At 43.6% G+C, this 22,994-nt stretch overlaps 1 protein-coding gene across 1 annotated transcript in view; it reads right to left on the reverse strand.

The window, feature by feature from the left end:
* Positions 1–18,405: 18,405 nt before the first annotated feature.
* The window catches only part of imp3 (IMP U3 small nucleolar ribonucleoprotein 3), a 272,737-nt gene continuing 268,148 nt past the window's right edge, over positions 18,406–22,994 (reverse strand). The window contains exon 7 of the mRNA XM_048602011.1: positions 18,406–18,680. Within this exon, the coding sequence (XP_048457968.1) occupies positions 18,406–18,680 (275 nt within the window). The remainder of the gene's footprint in view (positions 18,681–22,994) is intronic.

Below are 22,994 nucleotides of genomic sequence, written 5' to 3' on the forward strand. Positions count from 1 at the left end.
CTGCAGAGATAGCACATGTTGAGGGGAAACAGCGACAGCATCTGGTTGGGGACAAGAGGTAGCACATGGTGAAAGAACAAACATCACCTGGCGAAAGAACAGACAGAGCACCTGGTGAAGAAGCAGAAAGCTAATGTAATTTCTACATATAAAAAGGGAGATTGAACAAATCAGTGAAACCGTAGACCAATTAACTTAAGGTCAATAATAGAAAAGAAAATGGAATACTTAACGTTGTTATAGAAAAGCATCTACAATCTGAAAATATAATGAGAAACAGTTAGCATTGATTCTAAAAAAAGTGTCAATTTTGACCAACTTTATTAAATTAGTTGAAGTAGTAACAGAAAGGTTAGACAAGAGAAATGCAACAGACATAATATAGTAGGCATTTTAAAGAAACCTGTTAGATTCACAACTAAAGTTAGAACAACTGAATCAGAAATAGTAGGAACTGCAGATGCTGGAGAATCCCAGACAACAAGGTGCAGGGCTGGATGAACACAGCAGGCCAAGCAGCATCATAGGAGCAGAGAGGCTGACGTTTCGGGCCTAGACCCTTCATCAGAAAAGGGGGAGGGGAAGGGGGTTTTGAAATAAATAGGGAGAGAGTGGGAGGCGGATAGAAGATGGATAGAGGAGAGGATAGGTGGAGAGGAAACAAACAGGTCGAAGAGGCGGGGATGGAGCCAGTAAAGGTGAGTGTAGGTAGGGAGTTAGGAAGGGGATAGGTCAGTCCAGGGAGGACGGACAGGTCAAGGGGGCGGGATGAGGTTGGTCGGTAGGAGATGGAGGTGCGGCTTGAGGTGGGAGGAGGGGATAGGTGGGAGGAAGAACAGGTTAGGGAGGCCCAAAACCAGTCCAGTTCGTCCCTGCCTCCCTAACCTGCCTATCCCCTCCTCCCACCTCAAGCCGCACCTCCATCTCCTACCGACCAACCTCATCCCGCCCCCTTGACCTGTCCGCCCTCCCTGGACTGACCTATCCCCTTCCTAACTCCCTACCTACACTCACCTTTACTGGCTCCATCCCCGCCTCTTCGACCTGTTTGTTTCCTCTCCACCTATCCTCTCCTCTATCCCTCTTCTATCCGCCTCCCACTCTCTCCCTATTTATTTCAAAACCCCCTTCCCCTCCCCCTTTTCTGATGAAGGGTCTAGGCCCGAAACGTCAGCCTCTCTGCTCCTATGATGCTGCTTGGCCTGCTGTGTTCATCCAGCCCTGCACCTTGTTGTCTTAGAACAACTGAATTCTACTTTAAGTTTGAATATGACATATTCCAATCACAATCATAATGTTAAAGCCAGGTACAGAAGTATAAGGGAGAGCTGGCTAAGATGAAGTAGATAAATAAGACTAAAAAGTCTGATAGATTTCAAACATTTAAAAAGTAACTCTCACATTCAGCAAAAATTCAGTGGAAAAGATACATCTGTGGCTTATTAAGCCAGTAAATGTAAAGACTAGGGGCAGCATGGTGGCTCAGTGGTTAGCATCACTGCCTTATAGTGCGAGGGACCCGGGTTCAATTCTAGCCTTGGACAACTATCTGTGTGGAGTTTGCACATTCTCCCTGTGTCTGCGTGGGTTTCCTCCCACAGTCCAAAGGTGTGCAGGTTAGGTGGTTTGGCCATGCTTAAATTGCCCGTGGTATCTAGGGTTCGTGTAGGTTAGGTGGATTAGCCATGACCAATGCAGATTCCCAGGGATAGGGTTGGGGGGTGAGTTTGAGTGGGATGCTCTTCAGAGATACAGTATGGACTTGTTGAGCTGAATGGCCTGTTTCCACGCTGTAGGGATTCTATTCTATTCTATGTGGGAATCATTAGACAGTTAGCAGAATTGACAGCAAGCTGACAACAAAACAGTGGGCACAGTATAGAAGTTAACATCTACCCAGACTAGTTAAAGGCAGGAAGTGATATCTCACAAGGATCACATTGTTCACAATTGACACAAAAGACTTCGACTTGAGAATCATAAGTTAAGACAGGCTGTGGCTGTGACAAAAATATGGAAGACCTTATTAAACTTGCAGATTGCATACATAACTGGCAAATTGACTTCTGTATAGGTCAGCGTGACACAGTACAGTTTGGTTCAAAGATGCTGACTCCTTGGAAAATGAGTGCTTACTTAGATAAAATGGAGCTCTTGTAATGCAGTGGGTAGTGTCCCTGCCTCTAAGCCAGAAGTTCCAGGTTCAAATCCCATGCCAGGACTTGATGGTAAAGTAAGGTCTGTTCATAGCACAGCCATAACAGGTTGCACTGCAACATGCAGAACTTTCCAATGCATACTATCAGCAGAAATTAAGAGTAAAAGAGATTTCTGGTTAGCCAAGGGATGAAAGGTAAGTTCAAACTTCTAAGATCACAATCCAGATCTCCAAATTACAACATGTGAAATAGCTTCACAGAGGCCAGGATTCCATCACCAGATCACCCTTTGTTTACACACGGACAGTCCTTGAAATTGATCCAGCTCCCTCAGTACCAAGTCTTAGAGTGACAGGATGTTTGACACTCCTGTCCATTTATTTCTGTTGGCCAGGGCTCCCTGATTGGTGCAGATTAACAGCCCCAGTCAGGGAACTCATTTTTCTCTGAGATCGTTCTGGCTAACCATGTTACAATCACTGCAACATGCTTGTAAAATTGTGTGTTGGCACAGCAACTTGGCCTCCCTGAGCGAACTGTAACATATCACCAACACCACATGGGTAGGGGAAATAGTGGGATGTGTGTAGAGATAAGCAAACACTAGAGGAAGTAATTTATAAGGTTGGTAAGGCTATCAAAAAGCAAACAAAGCACTGGGTTACATTTTCAGAAGGATCAATTTAGAAGGCAGAGAAATCACAAGTAAAACTAAATATGGAGTGCTGCAAATAGTTATGGTTTCTATGTTGTTAAAAGGGCACTAGTGAAGATGCATAAAAAGGCATTAAAATTTTAAGAGAACTGAGAGGTTACACCGATATTTCTTTTCTCTAGATGAAAGAAAATTGAGGGATGATCTGATACAGGATTTATGATTAAGCAAGTACATGATAGGGTAGATGACAAGAAGATAATTCTCCTTGCTGCTAGAACCAGCATTAGGGACCAGAAACATAAGACAGTAATTAATAAATCCAGTACAAAATGCAGGAATAACATTTTTAGCAAGAGAATTGCTAAGAGAATCAAATTTTCTACCACAACAAGTCCTAAATAGCAAGGATGTACTTAAGGAGCAGCTAGATAAACACTACATAAAGGAATAGAAAGATATATTGATGTGGTTTGTTGTAGAAAGGTGGGAGGATGCTCATGTGGAGCATAAATCTAGCATAGACGCAACGGGCCAAATGGCCTGCTTTTACACTGTAAATTCTGCCAAATATTTCATATTCTTGTAAAGAGAGCCAAGATTTCCCATTGAAAAACCACAGTTATCGCAATGAAGAGCAGCACAGTTACCGACATCAATAGAAACCCGGTCTGAGAAAGGGTCACCGGACCCAAAACGTTAACTCTGATTTTTTTCTTCAGAGATGCTGCCAGACCTGCTGAGCTTTTCCAGAAACTTCTGCTTTTGTTCCTGATTTACAGCATCTGTAGTTCTTTCGTTTTTTTTTCAACAGAAAGCTCCCGACTGGCCCTAATAAATTAGCAGTCAGGACCAAGTGTGGGCCAGTGAAAGCCAATAAGATCATGGCAGATCTCCTGCCTCAGCTGTAGCACCCCTATGTAACTATAAGATGCCTAACCTATGAGGTGTAGAACAATTAAAAAAACACACAACTACTTCAGTGTGAATGTCGGATAATTCTGCCGAAATAGAGCATGCATTTTAATTACTGTGAAATATAACAGTTTACGTACAACAAGGCAAAGCAAGGTTACACCTAATGAAGTACATGCAGTGTTACCATCCATGAAATGCACCTGAGATGTCTCCAGTGAAAACCACCAGAGAGTTACTGCAAGGAAAATAATTCCAGCTCCCTCCACCTGGATCAGCAATTGCAACCATCACAATGGTTGCCCAATTAAATAATTTGCAAAGCATTAAATCTGTGGCCTGGTCTAGGCTTTGATCTGCTTCAAATTTGCAGAAATTGCATTGATATGTGCGATTGAAACATTACTGTGCAGTTAACAATCTTACTTATTAAAACCAAATCCTATTTGCGCCATTTATCTTATTCAATATTGTTTAGTACACTGACAGTCATTAAATGTGGATATATTTTCTATATTTTGACACTTGTGTAATAACTGGTGTTCATAGTTTTCAAGGAACTTTGAGTCAAAGGGAATAAAGTAACTCCCATAGCAGGAGCTGTTGCTTTTGAAATGGACACTCTATGTGCCTTTGATGTAGCATACTAAATTATATCTGGTTAATTGCTGGTGAATGTTCAGAACGACACACAGTTAAGACCCTGAAGCATAGGTAAGCTATGCAATGTTTCTGCTTGTGGGCCGCCCTTGGCTCACCTTGCTACAGAGTACTGGTATCGGTCCATTCATGAAGATATTCTTTGCATTTCTTCTGGATCTGCAGCCATTGTCCTTCTTCCACTTCCCAATACACAGTCACTTCTATTTAAGTTAGATAATGCCCTTAGCAGTGTGCAGGTATGCACATGTTTCTGAACCTTATTTAGCAGCTGCAGCCCTCCTCCCCCATTATCAAGGATCACAAGATCACAACATCCAGTGAGAGGGTAGGGGGGACAGCATTGGCAGAGGACTTGGGATCTGCACCTGCCTCTTCAAATGGCAAAGCTCTGAGTTGTAGCTCCCAGTATTGGGGCAATTGCTGAAGCAAATCTCCTCAGAGAAGAGGATGTTGAGATGAGATTTGATTGAGGTGTGCAAAATCGTGAAGGCTCCCAGATAGAGTAGATGGAGAGAAACTGTTTCCATTGGTGAAAGGGTCAAGAAACAAAGGACATTGATTTATGGTGGCTGGCAGAGAAAAAAATCAGCAACGACATGTGGTTACAATCTACAATGCACGACCTGACACAGTAGTGGATTCAATTCTGTCCCTGAAAAGAGAATTGGATAAGCACCTGAAGAGATAAATATTGCAGGATTGTAGTGGGATGTAGCCGAGTTTATCTTACAGAAGGCAAGCACAGGCACATTGACTGAACTACTTCCTTCTCTGCTGTAACCATTTACAATGTTCAAATTCATTCTCAAAATGTATGGAACAATTCTTAATCACCTCCGTGGTATTCCTCATTTTGTTTAAATAATTTGTATATCCTTCTCCAAGTCAGGATTTGCAGATGGCATGGATGAAGCGAACATTCCAGTTTTTCATCAACATCGAAGTTTTTTTCTTGCAACCTGACGAACAAAGTACAATTTATTGAAATACATTAATAGTCAGCACAAAGTGAAAGTGACCAGGGGAAAATACTAGCTGCTCCTTGCAGCTTTCCCCACACGCTATGATGTATGGAACACTACTGCTAAATACTTGCCCATTCCTTCCCATTCACTACCCCTTACTAACCCTAACCCGTACTGCAGTCATGTAATCTCCTGGGAGAGGCTAAAAAGTGAGTAAAGGCCAACAAAGGTGATGATAAAATAAATCTGGAAATTCCCTCTCACAATCAAAATTAGTCAACAACCAGGATTTCTCATTTCACAAAGTATTATTAAAATAAACAGAACATTAATGGCAAGTATTGCCAAAAGCATTTGTTAAAGCAATTGGTTCCAGACAATTAAGAATCACTTCCTCTTGGTCTTGTTTCCACTCAGGATTCCCTGGTGGCCAAGCTGATCTCAGCATTATTGCTGTTGATTATAGTGATGGAACATACAAAATGCTTCTTTAAAATCTTTCACAACCCTTTCACATCTCTCCCGTGTCAGCACTCAGAGACAGCAATCAGTCCTGTTCAAATCGACCAAACAGAACAAAGCAGTTGTGTGTACCTGTTTTGTGACCTAATGCCGTCACTAAATATCCATGGGGGTAGGTAGGGTATAGTTCACAGTGAAAGAAAGCTTTCCTGACCTATTTCTGCATTAGTTGCAATGCTGGTTGCACTTGAACAATCCTGGCAAACCAAAGGCTGGTGGGTAATCGTTGGACATTGAGACAGAATGTGTACAATCTTGCTACCACTCACAATACAATGGAGCGAGCCACTGGGATGCTGAAGCAATACTTGTGCTGCCTAGACCACTCTGAGGGAGCTCTGCAGTACTCGACAAAGGGAACAGCTCGTACCAGCAGCTTTACAATAGGCAGATGTGAAGGAGAGTTGAATGAAGAGGGGAAGAAGGAAAATCTTGACAGCCCCTTTCTGCCTGGGCTGTCCACCTATAGCTAATTCAAGTGCAATAGCAATTTGGTAGTAACAGCAATCCCATTTCCCAACAGTTCTACAGCTTGCCTTCCCTCTGCCACTGATCATCCCAAAAACCCACCACAAAGTAAACACTTCAAACCAACTCTATAAATCAAAACACTTTAAAGCCCTCTTTATTGGCATTCCATTGACCATCTTAAATATTCACACCCTTCACCACTATTGAGCAGTACAGCAAAGTTTGTCTTATACAAGATGCGGTGCCTTATACAAGATGTACCAGTCAACCTACCTTTAACAGCACCTTCCAAACTCTTTATTTCTACAAACTAGAAAGACATGGACAGCAGATGCAAGGGAAAACCGCACACCATGCAGCCTTGGAACCGTATCACCGTTCCTCCACTGTGGCTGGGTCAAAATCCTGGAACTCCCTTTCTAACAGCACCGTGGGTGTACCTATAGCAGCTCAAGAAGGCTGCAGTTTAGGATGCAGTTAGTGATGAGAAACATATGTTGGCCTTGCCAGTGATCCTCCATACCCCCTGAAAGAAATTTTTTAAAAAAGGATGCAAAGGTTGGTCAGGCAGTGTTACAAGAAGACAAATGCCAAGAGAAACAGGGTGCCGATGATGAACAGACACCATCATTTGGTGTCACACATAGCCACCAGCTCAGATGCTGCAATTGCACGTACTGAAGGGAGTAGCATAGAGGAGGGATCTGTATATGAGCAAGCACTGGGACTAACATAGTTCATCCAAGCCAAGGAGAAAAGGATAAGACAGTGCCCGGGAGGGTGAGGTCAAATAGCAGAGGACTTTGATGAGGTGGCATATCAAAAAGAAAAGCGAACGAGCATGCACACAGAAATGTTTGATGCATTAACAGATCTGATGGAAAGCTTGCTATCACTATCAAAAACCATGGAAGAGTCAGGCTTCAACCTGGGACAGGATTTTGCACATAGCTTAGTGAAAAGCTTATTCTTTCCAGTGTGAAAATGGTGGCCATCTTAATATAAACACATGTGGACCCAGCTATGATGCAGCATGTGGGTCCAAGTCCCAGATTCCATTGCAGCAGAAGCACACATCAGCCCAGCAATCTCCTTAACCCTCTAACAGATTACTAGAATTTTTGAGGCACATCCACAGGAGTGGCTTTGGCTTCATGGAGCCGACTCTGCAATGTCCTGTCATAATCATATCTTTCAGCTAGCCCAGACTGTCACCATCCGCAACAAGGCAATGCAGTCTGAAACCAGCCTTTATTGGTTCAGAAATGTCCCAGAGCATCCTGCAAGGCCATCTGCAGTCTCTCCCAGTGAAAGTCAGCAACCTTACACCACATACTGCAGTCACTGGGGTCCTACAGCTTGAAGGCTCTAGGCCAGGTATTAAGGGAATGCACAGGGAAGATGGGTTGTCTCTCATACAGGATTGTTAGACATTTTGATAGATAAATTTGGAATGGAATTATTGTTATGCAGTGACTTTTATTTCAGTAATTGGATGCTGTCATGCTCCCTAACAGAGAGATGGGGTTTGGACAGTTCCAAAGAAGAGTCATATTGGACTTCCAACATTAACTTTGCTTCTCTTTCCAGAGGAGTCGCCAGACCTGCTGAGTTTCTGCAGAAATTCTGTTTTTATTTCAGATTGCCCGCATCCTCAGAACTTTGCTTTGAATTGGAGTTTGAGGTTGAGTCTACGAGAACCGGAGTCAGGAGAGGGACAGGCCAGGTAGGATGTAAGAGCCATGTCCTTTACTCCTTTACAAGTGCTTTCCATATCTCCGTGCCATCAAAAGCTGAACCCTCACGATGATAAGATGGTAGAGGATACAGGAAACTGTCACTAATCAGGACACCCATTCTAGAGAGTACTGGAGTGAACAGATAGCTTCAGCACTCAGTGGTCTGTTTCATGACAGTCCAAGTGAAAAGATACCTCTTGTTGTAATGCATGCTGCCCTAATCTGTTTGGGTTGCAGAGGGGAAGTCATGAAGCAGGAGAAAAAGCACTCAATGTCCAGTTGACAAATCTCTGGATTAACATGATTACAGAATGGTTGGCACTGAAGTGGACGAATGCAACATGCATGCTGTCAGGATACAGGCATTTACCAACATGATGTACGAAGCTTAGTTTTAGTCCAACTGCAGGTTGAGTGAGTAGTAACTTTTGTAAATGTAGTCCATCTCAGCATTGAGATGGGACATGTGCAAATTCAAGTGTGTACAGTCGATGCTTCCTGCACCATCGGAGAAGTCACTTGTGAGGTCAATCTGCTTCTGTCTGCTAAGTGAGACTACAAGGAACTCCCCTCTCCTGGCATAAAAAGTAATATCACATGTCTAAAGTTGCATTGGACAGCAGACTGGGCATTATTAGATATGTTGCCTGCATTGAAGAATTGAGGTTTGATTGATGATTGAGTGTTTTCAGGGTAGTTTCTGAGAACATCATGTTCTCGAGCTGACCAGAGAAAGTCTGTACTAAACCTAGTATTGAGCAACGAGATAGGATTAATTATTAATCTCATATTGAAGGCACCCTTAGTAGCAGGGAGGGAAGGCGACCACCTAGTGGTATTATCGCTGGACTATTAATTCAGAGACATGGGTGATGTCCCAGGGACCCAGGTTCGAATCCCGTCACGGCAGATGATGGAATTTGAATTCAATAAACATCTGTAAATAAGAGTCTAATGATGGCCATGAGTCAATTGTTGGGGAAAAACCTATCTGATTCACTAATGTCCTTTAGGGAAGGAAACTGCCATCCTTACCTGGTCTGGCCTACATGTGACTCCAGACCCACAGCAATATGGGTGATTCTTAATTGCCCTCTGGGCAATTAGGGATGGGCAATAAATGCTGGCCTAGCCAGTGACACCCTCATCCCGTGAATAAATAAAAAAAGAGCAGTGATAATAATATGATTGAATTCTACATTCAGTTTGTGTGAATGAAGACAGACATTATTTAAATAAGGGCAATTTTGAGGGAATAAGAGTAGAGCTGGCTAAAGTGAACTGGCAAATTAGGTTAAAGGGGAGATCAATAAAGAGACAAATATTTAAGGGGATATTTCAGATTACATGAACAGATACATTCCAAAGAGTAAGAAAAATTCCCAAGGCAGAGACCCATTTTCCGCAGTTAACTAGAAACATGAAAGGCAGTATCAAATTTAAGGAAAAAACATACAATTGTGCAAAGACAAGTGGCAGGTCAGAAGATTGGACAAAGTATAAGGAACAGCAAAGAATGATCAAAAAATTAATAAAGAGGGAAAAAAGTGTACAAATGAAAGCTAGTCAGAAATATAAAGCAGAAAATAAGAGTTTCTATAAATATTTAAAAAAGAAAAGAATTAGAAAGTGAGTAGGAAACTCAGGTTGGAGAATTAAAAATGAAATGGCAGATGAATTGATATTTTGCATCAGTCTTCAGTGATCCCTACAGAGGACATAAGCAATTCTCCAGAAATAGCAAAAAAATCAAAAAATGAAAGGGAAAGAGGCTGGTGAACATGAAACAGAGAGTAGCCCTAAAAGTCTCTTTTTTAGGTTGGCAAGATGTAACAAATGGCATGTCACAGGGCTAGGTGCTGGGATCTCAACTGCTTGCATTTCATATCAATGACTTCGATGAAGGAACGGAAGGTATGGTGGCCAAATTTGCTGATGATACAAAGATAAGTAAGTAAGTACGTTGTGAAGAGGGCACAAGGAGGTTACAACAGGATATTTCTAGGTTAAGTGAGTGAGCCAAAATGTGGCAAATAGAGTATGATGTGGGTAAATGTGAAATTATCCAGTTTGGCAGGTACAATAGAAAAAAGAATCTTATTGTTTAAATGATAAGAAATTGCTGAGCTCTGAAATGCAGAGAGGTCTGAGTGTCTTCATTCATGAATCACAAAAAGTTAGTGTGCAAGTACAGCAAGAAAGCAAAGAAAGATTTCTGACACAACAAGGGTGTGGAGCTGGATGAACAAAGCAGGCCAGGCAGCATCAGAGACGCAGGAAAGCTGACATTTTGGGTCTGGACCCTTTCTGAAGAAAGGTCCTGACCTGAAACGTCAACTTTCCTGTTCCTCTGATGCTGCCTGGCCTGCTGTGTTCTTCCTGCTCCACACTGTGTTATCTCTGACTCCAGCATTGGCAGTTCGTGCTATCTCAAGATAACAGAATAATTTATCATTAGAGGACTTGAATACAAAAGTAGGAAGTTTATGCTTCAGTCATACAGAGCACTGACTAGGCTTAATCTAGAGTACTGTGCTCAGTATTGGTCTCAATATTTAGGAAAGGATGTAAATGCTTTTGAGACAGTTCAGAGAAGGTTTACTAGACCAATAACTGGAGTGGGTAGGTTGTCTAATGAGGAAACATTACACAGACTAGATTTCTGCTGAGTTTAGAAAAGTAAAAGGCGATTTGATTGAAATCCAGAGGGGTCTTGGCAGACTAGATACAGGAAGGATGTTTTCTCTTATGGGAGAATCTAGAACTAAGAGTCACTGTTTAAAAATCAGGGGACACCCATTTAAACAATTATCAGGGGATTGTTTTTACTCTCAGAGGGTTATGAGTCTAAGTCTTCTTTCTTCCTGAAAATGCGGTGGAAGCAGAGTCCTTGAACATTTTTTAAGGAAGAGAAAGATAGATACTTGTTAAGCAAGGAGGGCTATCAGGGAAGGCAGGAGTGTGGGTTTGAGATTTGAATATGAGCTATAAGGAGACTAGAAAAACTCGGGTTGTTTTCTCTGGAGCGGTGGAGGCTGAGGGGAGACTTGATAAAAGTCTATAAAATTATGAGATGCATAGATAGGGTTGACAGTCAGAATCTTTTCCCCAGAGTTGAAATGTCTAATACTACGGCGCATGCACTTAAGGTTAGAGGGGGAAAGTTCAAAGGAGATGTGAGGGGCAAGTTTTTTACTTGAGAGTGGTAAGAGTCTGGAACGCACTGCCAGGGGCGGTGATGGAGGCAGATACAATAAGGGACTTTTAGATAAGCACATGAATATGGAAGGAATGGAGGGATATGGACCAAGGGCAGGCAGAAGAGATTAGTTTCGTTTGGTGTCATGTTCAGCATAGCATCGTGGGCTGAAGGGCCCATTCCTGTGCTGTACTGTTCTATGTTCTATGAATATGACAATGTTGTCCTTACCATCTTCGAGCATGGACAATGGACACGCTGTTCCTTATTTAGGTGGGGGTAGCCTCGGATGGACAAGGTCTGGTAGATGCTAAGAGCTTTTCTTTCCTTCCTCCTCTTTCCGCTGTGAGCAGTTCATCCTTTCTTTTGCTACAAATGCACAATCACCCTCTCATGCTGCAGCCTAACAGGAATCACAACTACAGCACCCCTGACTGAACGCAGATAGTCTGACCAGAACCCCTACAGTCACAACAAATGGCCTTCCCAACATGTAGCATACTCCCTGCAGGCTTCACCAACTGTAACCAACTTCACAATGTATGCAGCACTTCCAGAAACCTACACAGACCCTGTAGAGATTTTTCAATGCTAACCTGCAAGCTGTTAATGATCCTTTTAAATGGTGTGTTATGTGGCGATGGGGAAGGGAGGATGTGTTCTTTCATGTTGTTGAGTACACAATCAGGTGTATGGGTATTTGAGAGGGTTTGCGAGAGGCTGCTGGCTAGAGCAGTGAGGTTGAAAATGTCAGCAGTGTTACGTTCTGACAACTGAGACTTACATAACTTCCCTTGCCTACCTTCTTCCAGTGCACACTCCTAACTCCCACACTAATGCCCTGACCCAAGATGGCATTCAATGTTGGGTACAGCACAGGTGTATGCATGCATCATGAACAGCATCTTGAGATGACAGTGGCACTGAAGACAACAGAAAACCATCATCATGGGGGTTATACAGTGTCAGTGGAAAGTCAAATGGAACAAGTTGAATGTATCTGGGTACCTCTATGTCAACTGAACTGTTTAATATAAATGCTGCAGTGTTTGAGGAATCTCTGGAATTGTAGGCCCATTCAGTGTGGTCTACAATCGAGTGGTTGGGTTAAGGGAGCTGATCTTAAAAAGTATGTGGTGGGAATCTTGTTTGTAGACCTGTCAAGTAGTTGGGTTTGTGTACGACATTGTGTGACTGGGACTTGACTATAAAATAAAAGGGGTATCTTTAAACCCAAGCAGAACACACAACATGTCAAACTGGCTAACCAGCCTCAAGTGTATGAGAAGCTGGACAGTGTCATGCTGTATCACAGAATCCGTACAGTGTGGAAACAGGCCCTTCAGCCCAACCAGTCCACACTGAACCTCAAAGCATCCCACCCAGACCCACCCTACTAATCTACACATCCCTGAACATTATGGGCAATTTAGCCTGGCCAATCCACCTAGCACGCACTGGGAGGAAACCGGAGCAAACCCGCACAGACACAGGGAGAATGTGCAAACTCCACACAGACAGTCGCCTGAAGGTGGAATCAAACCCCTGTCCCTGGCGCTGTAAGGCAGCAGTGCTAACCACTGAGCCACCGTGCCACCCACTATCTTTGATGGGCGTAAATATGGGTCACAAAATGTCAAGCTAAGAGCTGACAATTCTGCAAATACCCTTCTGCACTGCGTCCAGTGATAATCTTTAGATCTCTGATAATCAAATGGTAATGAACACTTGAATAGCCTCATAGTTAAAGAGCTAGTGGAAGTTGCATTGGGCTGGAATTTCAAATATACTCTCATCTTCCTTCATCACAACAGACTTGAAATATTAAGGTAATACAGTGAAATCTGAAGAAGGGTCCTGACCCGAAACGTCAGCTTTCCCGCTCCTCTGATGCTGCCTGGCCTGCTGTGTTCCTCCAGCTCCACACTGTGTTATCTCAGACTCCAGTGTCGACAGTTCTTACTGTCTCTTGAAATATTAAGGTGTGTTTAAAGAAGTCCAAAGGAAAACAATTCACACAGAATCAAATCTCCCATAGCATTGATGTACATGGATCGTTGTAGTCCAAAGGCTAATCCTTGCTCCATTATTGACACCAGAAATCTAAAACCACCCCATGATAAAGTACCCAACCACTGCTTAAAATTCAGATTAAGGAGGCGACATGGAACATTGACATTGCAAAATCCAGGAATTTCAAATCTTCACACATCCAGCCTCAAGCTACATGAAACAGAACATCAGGTTGTGAGGAAAATACATCATTATCTATGGAACGACAAGTGGATGTCAAGGCAGCTTGGGCATTGGTATCCATAAACTCCAAAGTAAAGTGAGGATAAAACTCAAGCATTTATGAGCAGTATGCATGACATCAGTATGGCATCAAGCATTTCAACTGCGGGCAGGGCAGCAGGGAGAGTGCATGATTAGTCCAGTGGTTACAGCAGAAATCTTCCAGGAAGCTCACCAAGAAAATTGGCTCTTAATTCCAAATGAATAAAGAACGATACAGACTGTCTGACTGACAGATTCTTATTGACCACACACAAGACATCCAATGCACTGAAAGCCAATATTCAATCTGTATGGTATAGTTGGGATTTTGTGTGCGTGCATGGATGTATGGGATTTAGACTGTAAAACTGAGCTGAGAGTGGGTGGGAAGATGGCCAGCAACAGCTGTGTTTCCAACTAATATGCTGCTAATCTTTGTTATTGTGGTTCTGGCTCCATCTAGAGTCAAAAAGTTGGTCTACTGCAACCAAGGCCTTATATAATACAGCATCTGGATGTATTTTGTTTTACAAGGCACAAAAGATTGGAGAAGTTTAGATCTTTACCTTTCGATCTCATGCTGATTGATTGTTTGAAAATTATCTTGCAATATTTCCATAGTACGTACAGCAAGATCCCTTTGTACTTATGGTATATGCGTCACAAATGTAATTATCAGATACATCGAAATTCAGCTCAAGAGGACCCTGTCTTTCAATGCTATTAATGCTGAATTGCCTGTAAAATGGTGTGTACACAGCAGAAGTAATTTTGGTGAGCGCACGCAACAAAGTTCACTGGAAATCTATGAAATGGGAAGCCTGACAGCTTGGTTCTAGCACTGCTGTTTTGGAACTCAACACTCCACCTAATACCCTCTCTTAATCTTGCATAGCTGAACATAGGCCTGTGACCAGCGGTGTTCCACAGGGATCAGTTCTGGGTCCTCTTTTGTTTGTCATTTATACAAATGAATTGGATGAGAATATAGAAGGCATGGTTAGTAAGTTTGCGGATGATACAAAATTGGTGGCATTGTAGACTGTGAAGGAGGTTTTCTAAGATTAAAAGGGATCTTAATCAAGTGGGTCAATAGGCTGAAAAAATGACAGATGGAGTTCAATTTGGATAAATGCGAGGTATTACATTTTGGTTCAACAAACAAGGGTGGGGCTTATACAATTAATGGTAAGGCCTTGGGTAGTGCTGTAGAACAGAGAGACCTAGGGGTACAGGTACATAATTGTTTGAAGTTTGCATCACATATGCGCAGGGTGGTTAAAAATGCATTTGGCACACTTGCCTTCATTGCTCAGTCCTTTGAGTATAGGAGTTGGGAAGTCATGTTGAGCTTGTACAGGACATTGGTGAGGCCTCTTTTGGAATACTGTGTTCAGTTCTGGTAACCCAGTTATAGGAAGGATATTATCAAGCTGCAGAAGGTTCAGAACAGATTTACTAGGATGTTGCCAGGTATGGAAGGTTTGAGTGTTAAAGAAAGGCTGGATAGGCTGGGACTTTTTTCACTGGAGCGGAAGAGGTTGAGAGATGACCTGATTGAAGTTTACAAAATAATGAGAGGTATAGATTGAGTTAGTGGTAGTTGTTTTTTTTCCCTAGGATGCGGTATTTCAAGACAAGGGGGTACATTTTTGAAGTGAGAGGAGAGAGATTTAAAAAAGACATCGGGGCAACTTTTTTACACAGAGGGTGGTTCGCATGTGGAATGAACTTCCTAAGGAAGTGGTGGATGGTGGTACAATTATGAAGTTTTTATAAGACATTTGGATATGTACATGAATAGGAAAAGTTTGGAGGGATATGGGCTAGGAGTAGACAGGTGGAACTAGTTTAGTTTAGAATTTTGTTTGGCATGGGCCTATTGGACAGAAGAGTCTATTTCTAGTGTTGTATGCCTCTATGACTCTATCAGAAGGAAGTGCTTTTTAAACAAACACCAACAGCATACATCAACAACAACATGTAGGATAGCTGCTGACTGCATCCTATTAGCTGCTGCAGGGAACAAAGGAGCATTTGGTTATTTGAGAATTTTTTAAGCTCCCCATGCACTTTTTACATTCCTGTGGGGACTCTACAGCATTGAGTCCAATGTAGCTGCCATAAACATCCGTTTCTTTTCTTAATCTTAACCTATACGTCCCTTGACATTCAGGGTTCTGCGGTCTTCGTCCTACCCCTTGTCACTATGGGAATATATTTGCCCTGTATGCTCACTATTTCCTCCTTGAAAGCCTCCCTTTACTCTGACATAGTTTTAACTGCAAATTGCTGCTGTCAATCCACTTGGGCCAAATCATATATTAACTGAGTAAAATTGGCCTTTCTCTCGTTTAAAGCCTTCAATCCTGACCAGTCTTTCTCACAACTATCCTAAAGCTAACTGCTTTGTGGTCACTATCTCCAAAGTGCTCCACAGCAATATGGATTCCACCAGGCTCATTTCCAAGTATTAAATCCAGAACTCCCCCTCCCCCACTGGGTTTTCTACGTACCGGCTAAAAACATTCCCCTGGATGCAATTTAGGAATCTTGCTCCTTCTTTACTTGCTCAGTGGAATTATCCCAGTTAATAATTGGATACTTTAACATCTGCTACCTACTGTTACTGCCTTATTATTCTTACACTTCTCTGAAACTTTATTACATATTTGATCTCTAACACTCCTTGATTGTTTGGGTGTTGATAGTACACACCCAGCAAGGTGTCTGCCTCCTTTGTGTTTTTTTCAAACTTCTACCGATACGGCCTTATATGATGACCCTTCCCAGTTACCAATCCTCCTCACTGCTACAATTGATTTTTTGATCAAAGTTGTAAACCCCCTTCTACACCCCTCTCTATCTTGCGGGAATACCCTATAACCAGGAAAGTTGAGCTGCCAATTCTGCCCATCCCTCAGCCAAGTCGTGATCATTGTTGCGTGATATCATACTTCCACATGTTCATCTCTACGCTCTGTTTGCCTATCTTATTCCTTGGGCTCCTTGTATTAAAATATTTTGCATTTACCCTTGCTAAACTCAATTCTTTATTATCCAATCTGCATTTCCTCTGCCTTCAAAACTCACTCAACAGCATTTTAACTCTTACATCCATCTCAGCCTCTCTCCCTTCTGCCAGTCCCCACCAATCTAATTTAAATTCGCCCCAACAGTATTAGTAAATGTCCCTGGAGAACGTAGGTTCCATTCCTGTTCAGATATAAACTCGGACAGTTCCTACCTCCCCCAGAAATGGTCCTAATGCCTGAGGAATCTAAAGTCCTCCTTCTTGCACCATCTCCTCAGCTACACATTCCACTAATCCATTTATTCCTACGCTCACTGCTGTGTGGCTCTAGGCGTAGTTCAGAGAATACTAACTTTGGTGCCACGCTTATCAATTTCTGACCGAACTCTCTAAAATCTGACGATAAGATCTCATTTCTCTTTCTTCCTCTGTCATTGGTCCCAACATGAAGCACAACGTCTGGTTGTTCATGCATCCCCTTCAGAATGTCCTGTAGCTGTTCTATAACGTCCTTGTCCCTGACACCCAGGAGGCAATGTAACATCCTAGAGTCACATCTACAGCCACAGAATTACCTACCTACTCCCCTCACTAATGAATCCCCTCCCACTATTGCCCTTCCACACTTCTTCCACTCTCTCTGAGCAGCTGGAGTACTCCGAGTGCCATGGCCTTGGCTCTCACTGGCCCCCCACAGATGAACCTTCAATCCCACTGGTTTCCAAGGCTGACAAACACTTTCTGAATGAGATGCACTTATGGGTTTGCCCCATTACCTGTCCATTGTCCCCTTCTTCTGTCCAGTGGTCATCCATTCCCTCTCTCTCTTCCTGAAGCTGTGGGGTATCCTGAAAAGTGCTATCCACAACCTTGTGAATGCGCTGTGAGTCCCCCCACCCTCCCAGCAGCTGCTCAAACTCCAAAACCCCTAGTGCAAGTTGCTCCAGCTGGTTGCATTTCCTGCACATCATCATCCAGGCCAACAGGAGCATATGGATTTCTCACATAGGGCAGGATGTGTGAATTATGGGCCTGAGCTCCCCATGCATATCTTAACTCAATGGAATACAGACCCTAGATTTTACTTTATCCTTACTCCTTAGTTAAGTATAGATTAGAAAAACCTTATTCTTGTTTATGCTGGGCAAACAACCAATACCCTAACCTTATCAAGTGACAAAATTCAGTTTTGAAGTTCTAAAATATTAACAATCTGTGTAAAGATTTTAAGCTGTACTTACAGTCGTAACTGAAACCAGTATCCAGTCATGAGAGTCAAGAATTATCCATGACTTACTGACAGGAAAAGAAATTGCTGGAGAATTGCAGCATATCTGGCAGCGTTTGCGCAGAGAAAACAGAGTTGACGTCTCGAGTCCAGTGACTCTTCTTCAGGACACTTTACAATTCTTCCATGAATTATCCACCCGGTCTTTTGAGACTTTGACTTTGTCGAAGCAGCTCTGTCTGCTCCTGGGACCTCCGCACTGTCACTGCTCCGTTTCACTTTACTGTCCCCGCTTCTTCCCCACCTGTCTGTCTGCTTCTGGGACCTCTTCGCTATTGCTGTTCCCTTTAACATCACTGCAGCAACTCCTCAGTCCCACATAACTCTGAGGTCAGTCTGTCTGCTTCTGGGTCCGAAGCCTAGCCTCCCCAGCTCCCATGCTGTCGGACTTTCTGCTGAGTTTGAGATGCCTTCACAAAACATTTGCTGCAAAACATGGGTGCAGTAATTTGCATTTCCCTTGGCAGACAGAATGAGCAGGGGACAAGCTGCTAGATGAGGGAAGAGGAGTGGGGTTCTCAGAGGGAGGTAATAATGTAGCTACCCAGGGTGCTCAGGAAGCAATTCTCCCAGCTGAGCCTCACTGAGAACGGTATGTCATATACCTCCACTTTATTAAGAGCATTCTCCCTGAAATCGACCACCTGCTGCAGCCCCAGCTGTAGCCTCCAAGCGCTGCCTGTGGCTGTGAAAATGACCATGAAGCTTAATGCATCTGGCTCCTTCCAAGCTGGAGGATGTAGCATTTGCAACATCTCCAAGTTCACCATTTGCTGTTGCATAAGGATCTGCACTGCAAGAGAACAAATACATTTTTTTTTGCTGTCTTGCCAGAAAGAAGCAGATGGAGGCACATGTGACATAGCAAGGATTGTGACTTCCCCACTGTGCAGGGTGCTACCGAATAGGCAGATAATGCTTTGCAGGCATCACATCCCAACACTATCGCAACTGGAAGGGATTCCACTCCCTCAGCAGCTGATAGGTTAGAACGTTGGTGAATACCTAGTATCATGGCAAGAGACGGGATCTCTTTGCCTGTCGCAGTCTGTTGTGCTTTCTGTATGTGAGCCACCACAGCACAATAAGGAACGACGACTGATGACAAAGAGTATGCTTTGATGATACAGACAATCTTCATCACCATTTATAAGGTGACAGCATGCATGTAAAAAAAAATGCTGCCCCACAAAATGCTTCCCAGTAGGGTGCCTTAACAACGTTTCTGCCTGCCTGAACCACCGGAAAACAGCCCTGCAGTTCTCAGAAGAACTCGAGTCAAGTTTTATTGTGGCGCACTGTATGTTGCACAGTCTCACCATCAAGAGGAGATAGCCACTAACACCAGTTATAGGCAACCAGCTCAGAAGGCAAAAGAAGAGTAAAAGGAAAAGGAGAAAGAGATAGGATGAAGCCCCCATCGCCATTTTTGCACCTGGTCTCCATGAACAGCTCGACCAACTTTGAGACACATAGCTGCAATTCCAATTCCTCATTCATTGAGAGTAGCACACCTTACACTTCCTCTGTTATGGACCATCCCAACATCTGTTCAGCCACAGTGATGAGATAAATACTACCATAAAATAAACATTCCAACGAAAGTTATGAATCAAACCATTGCATTTGAGCAAGCAAACACTCCTGCTCGTTTCCTTTACTTCTCGGCCTAATGCTGAATGCTTGTTTAAAAATCAAGGAGAACGATCTTGCTACATTTCTCTAGTACGCACCATCTGGCCCATTTGTACTTGTAAACTGTCCGTCATACATGTGATTTACAGACCCGGTGAGATTCAGCTCCGGGCCATCAAATTTTTCAACTCTATGAGTGCTGCTCCACCTGCAAATAAAAATTGTGCCTGCACTTCAGGTGCATACGTGGTGACTGACGCCATTTTGGTGAGGGCACACTTGAGTCTTACTTAGCCTAGTCCTCTTCTGCAATGCTATCCCTGTGGCTGCAGCATAGCTGGTGGAAAGCTGCTGACTTTCAGCTGGAGAGCTTGCAGATGACTTAGGAATTCCCAGCTTCAGGCTGCAGAAGGCAGCAGCAGTCTGTACTGACTGAATGGCTGAGGGGCAACACTCAGGGCACTGGTCAGGCAGCAGTTTTAATTTGAGCTGCGTACTGTCACTGTCAATCCCCCCTGGGGGTGGGCCTGTGCAATCCTAGTGATGTGGTGGGTGACAATTAATGGACTGCTGTGGCACCCTGCAAGCCCCTTGAATGCTTGTATCCATTAGAGCAGCAGTCAGGGGTGACACAGCAGCGAGCTGGGGTTTCATGAGCTCAGTCTGGGCTATTTGGTGGACGCTGCTTGTGCTGAGATGAATGCTGCATCACGGCTGGGTTCAGGAACAGGGTTGGCCACCACATCCACTCCAAACGGATGGGCTCCAAGACATGGGCATCGGCTTTTGTGAAGTTGGTACCAGTCCCCTCCATGCCCTCTGACAAGAAAGAGTAGGCTTCATAGGATAAACTCACCAGTCTTCTTCTGTAAGCTGCCTGGATCAAGTCTTCATCTGAGTGTTCTGCACAGAACTCATGGTTAACTTCACAGTGTGGCAAGCTTGCACCTATGTTAATTTTGCCCCCTGCCCTGTCTCTTGGGCAGTTACTGACCATTGCCAACCTGAAGAGGTCACAAAGTCAAGAGCTAAGCTGATGGCTGCAAGTGGGAGTATGAATAATGGTACTTTTTCTTCAACGCTGTTTTGTTGCTGTTCCGCCACTGCCTGGACACATTGCAGTTCATGAGAATTGGAAAGGAGATTGATATAAGAGTGCATAAGTACACCACTGCAGCTTGTAAAGCAGTAGAGAGTGTGGGACGAGGGGAAGTGGAATGCTAGGAGGGGGATAAGGTATGAGGAGACTATCTTCACACTTTTGGAGGAATGAGGGGGATCTCACAGAAACCTGTAAAAGTTCTAACAGAACTAGAAACGGTAAACACAGGAAGGAGCTCTGATGAAGAGACATCTAGACTTGAAACGTCAGCTTGCTCTCTCTCCATGGATGCTGCCTGACCCGCTGTGATTTCCAACATTTTTTGTTTTCAGTACAGATTCCAGCATCTGCAGTAATTTGCTCCTACAAGGATGTTCCCAATGACTGGGGAGCTCAGAACCAGGGGCCACAGTCTATGGATGCGGGGTAGGCCATTTAGGACTGAGACAAAATAAATTGTCTTCACCCGGAGAGTGGGGAGCCTATGGAATTTTCTGCCACTGAAGTGGTTGAGGCCAAAACATTGAATGTTTCTAAGAAGGAGTTAGCTATAGTTCTTCAGACTAAAGGGATGAAAGGGAGGAAGTGGGAGCAGGGTGCTGAGTTGAATGATCATATGGAATGGTAAAGCAGGATTAAAGGGCTGAATGGCCTACTTCTGCTCTTATTTTGCATGTTTCTCCTGAATTCCCTGTGGGTTTATAACCAAACACTTTATACTTATGGATTTACAGCCCATTGTCCACAACTCACTCACAAGTGGAAACATTTTCCCTTTGTCTACATCTATAAACACTTTGCATAATCTTAAAAGCCTCCATCAGATCATCAGGGTTGATTTTCTTTGTTTCTACGTTGTGTGCGGTACTGTGGGCCTCATTGTAGGAAGGATGTGACAGCCAGAGAACATGACAGAGTGTAAAGATTCACTGGAATGCCATCAGGAATCATGTTATAGTCGTAAAGAATTGGAGCATTTTCACATGAAGCATGACGATGAAAATGATCAGGATATCGAATGTCCCATTAATGGTGGCTGTTGAAGCTGATACTATAATACTATTTCAAAGTGAACAGAATAAGCATTTGTAAACGTGAAATATAAAATGATGTGGGTAATTATACAAGTTGAAGTGGCCAAAGTTAAGGCCGTTGCCGTTGATAGGGTTCAGTCCATCAAGAATGATCGTGTTAACACAGCAGGCCAGGCAGCATCAGAGGAGCAGGAAAGCTGATGTCTCGAGTTGGGCCCCTTCTTCAGAGAATTATAGCGTGTTCCTTTTAATTCACCTTCTCGTATTACACAACCCTTCATTCCACAATCTCTTTTGATTTCTAAATGTCGATAATTTTTGCATGCTTAGTTTACTTTCCCCGTGACCCCTATCCCTAATCAATTCTTTTCAATATTACCCCTAACCTTGACTCATTTGCCTTCCAGATCCTCAAAAACTAATGCCTAGGCAGGAAGGCCAAGGGGAGCAGGACCCTGGTGATAATGAAACACACCCTACTGGCTCTGCAGGCCCTTTTCTTGAGGGCATAGAGACCACATCAGGTCAGTGAATCACCAGGCAGGAGCAGCTAGAATCATGCCCAGGGACCCTATATACCTGCTCCATGGATGGCATGTGGCACCTGATCTCTACTGCAAGGGACCCAGATGAGGACTTCAGATGGGTAGAGTACACAAGAAGGCTGATGAGCATGCATACAGGGATGGTTGGTGCCATTGGCAGGGGCGCTAGCAATGCTGCTGGCATCGTCAAGGAGCAAGGAGGACCCTGGCACCAACATGGCACAGAGACTGAGCACACCATTTATATCACAGAAATGGTGATTAACCTCACAAGGAAACTTGCAGACCCAACCAGGATGGAGCAACAAATGGCTGATGCCTCAATCTCAACTGGGACACAGGCAGATGTTAACCCACGATCTGAGTTCAGCAGCAGGAGCTCGGCCTAGGGTCGTGAGGCTTCAGCTTGGTATTTTAGAGTGCTGCCATCACGGCTGCTGGACACAGCAAGTGTTGACAGAGCCTTTCACACTCTCACAGCAGATTGCTGGGATTACTAAAACAATACCCAGGGAAGGGACGGTGACTCTGTGGAATAATAACCCGCCGGAATCATGCCCAGGGACCGTATGCGCCAGCTCACTGGAGGGCGATGTGGCACTGGATCTTACAGCAGGGGACTCAGATGAAGACTTCAAATGGGTAGTGTCCCCCAAGCAAGATAGCATTTGAGATCCCACCAATGCAGCTACTGTTGCCAATCAGCATGCCAGGCTGTTTCTCATGTCAAGATGTTATAGTCTGAAGTCAGGCCTTCCAGGTCCAGAGCTTAGGGCATCTGTAGTCTCCTC

Source organism: Rhincodon typus, chromosome 10, assembly GCF_021869965.1.
Source record: "Rhincodon typus isolate 14 chromosome 10, sRhiTyp1.1, whole genome shotgun sequence".
NCBI classification, from domain to species: Eukaryota; Metazoa; Chordata; class Chondrichthyes; order Orectolobiformes; family Rhincodontidae; genus Rhincodon; species Rhincodon typus.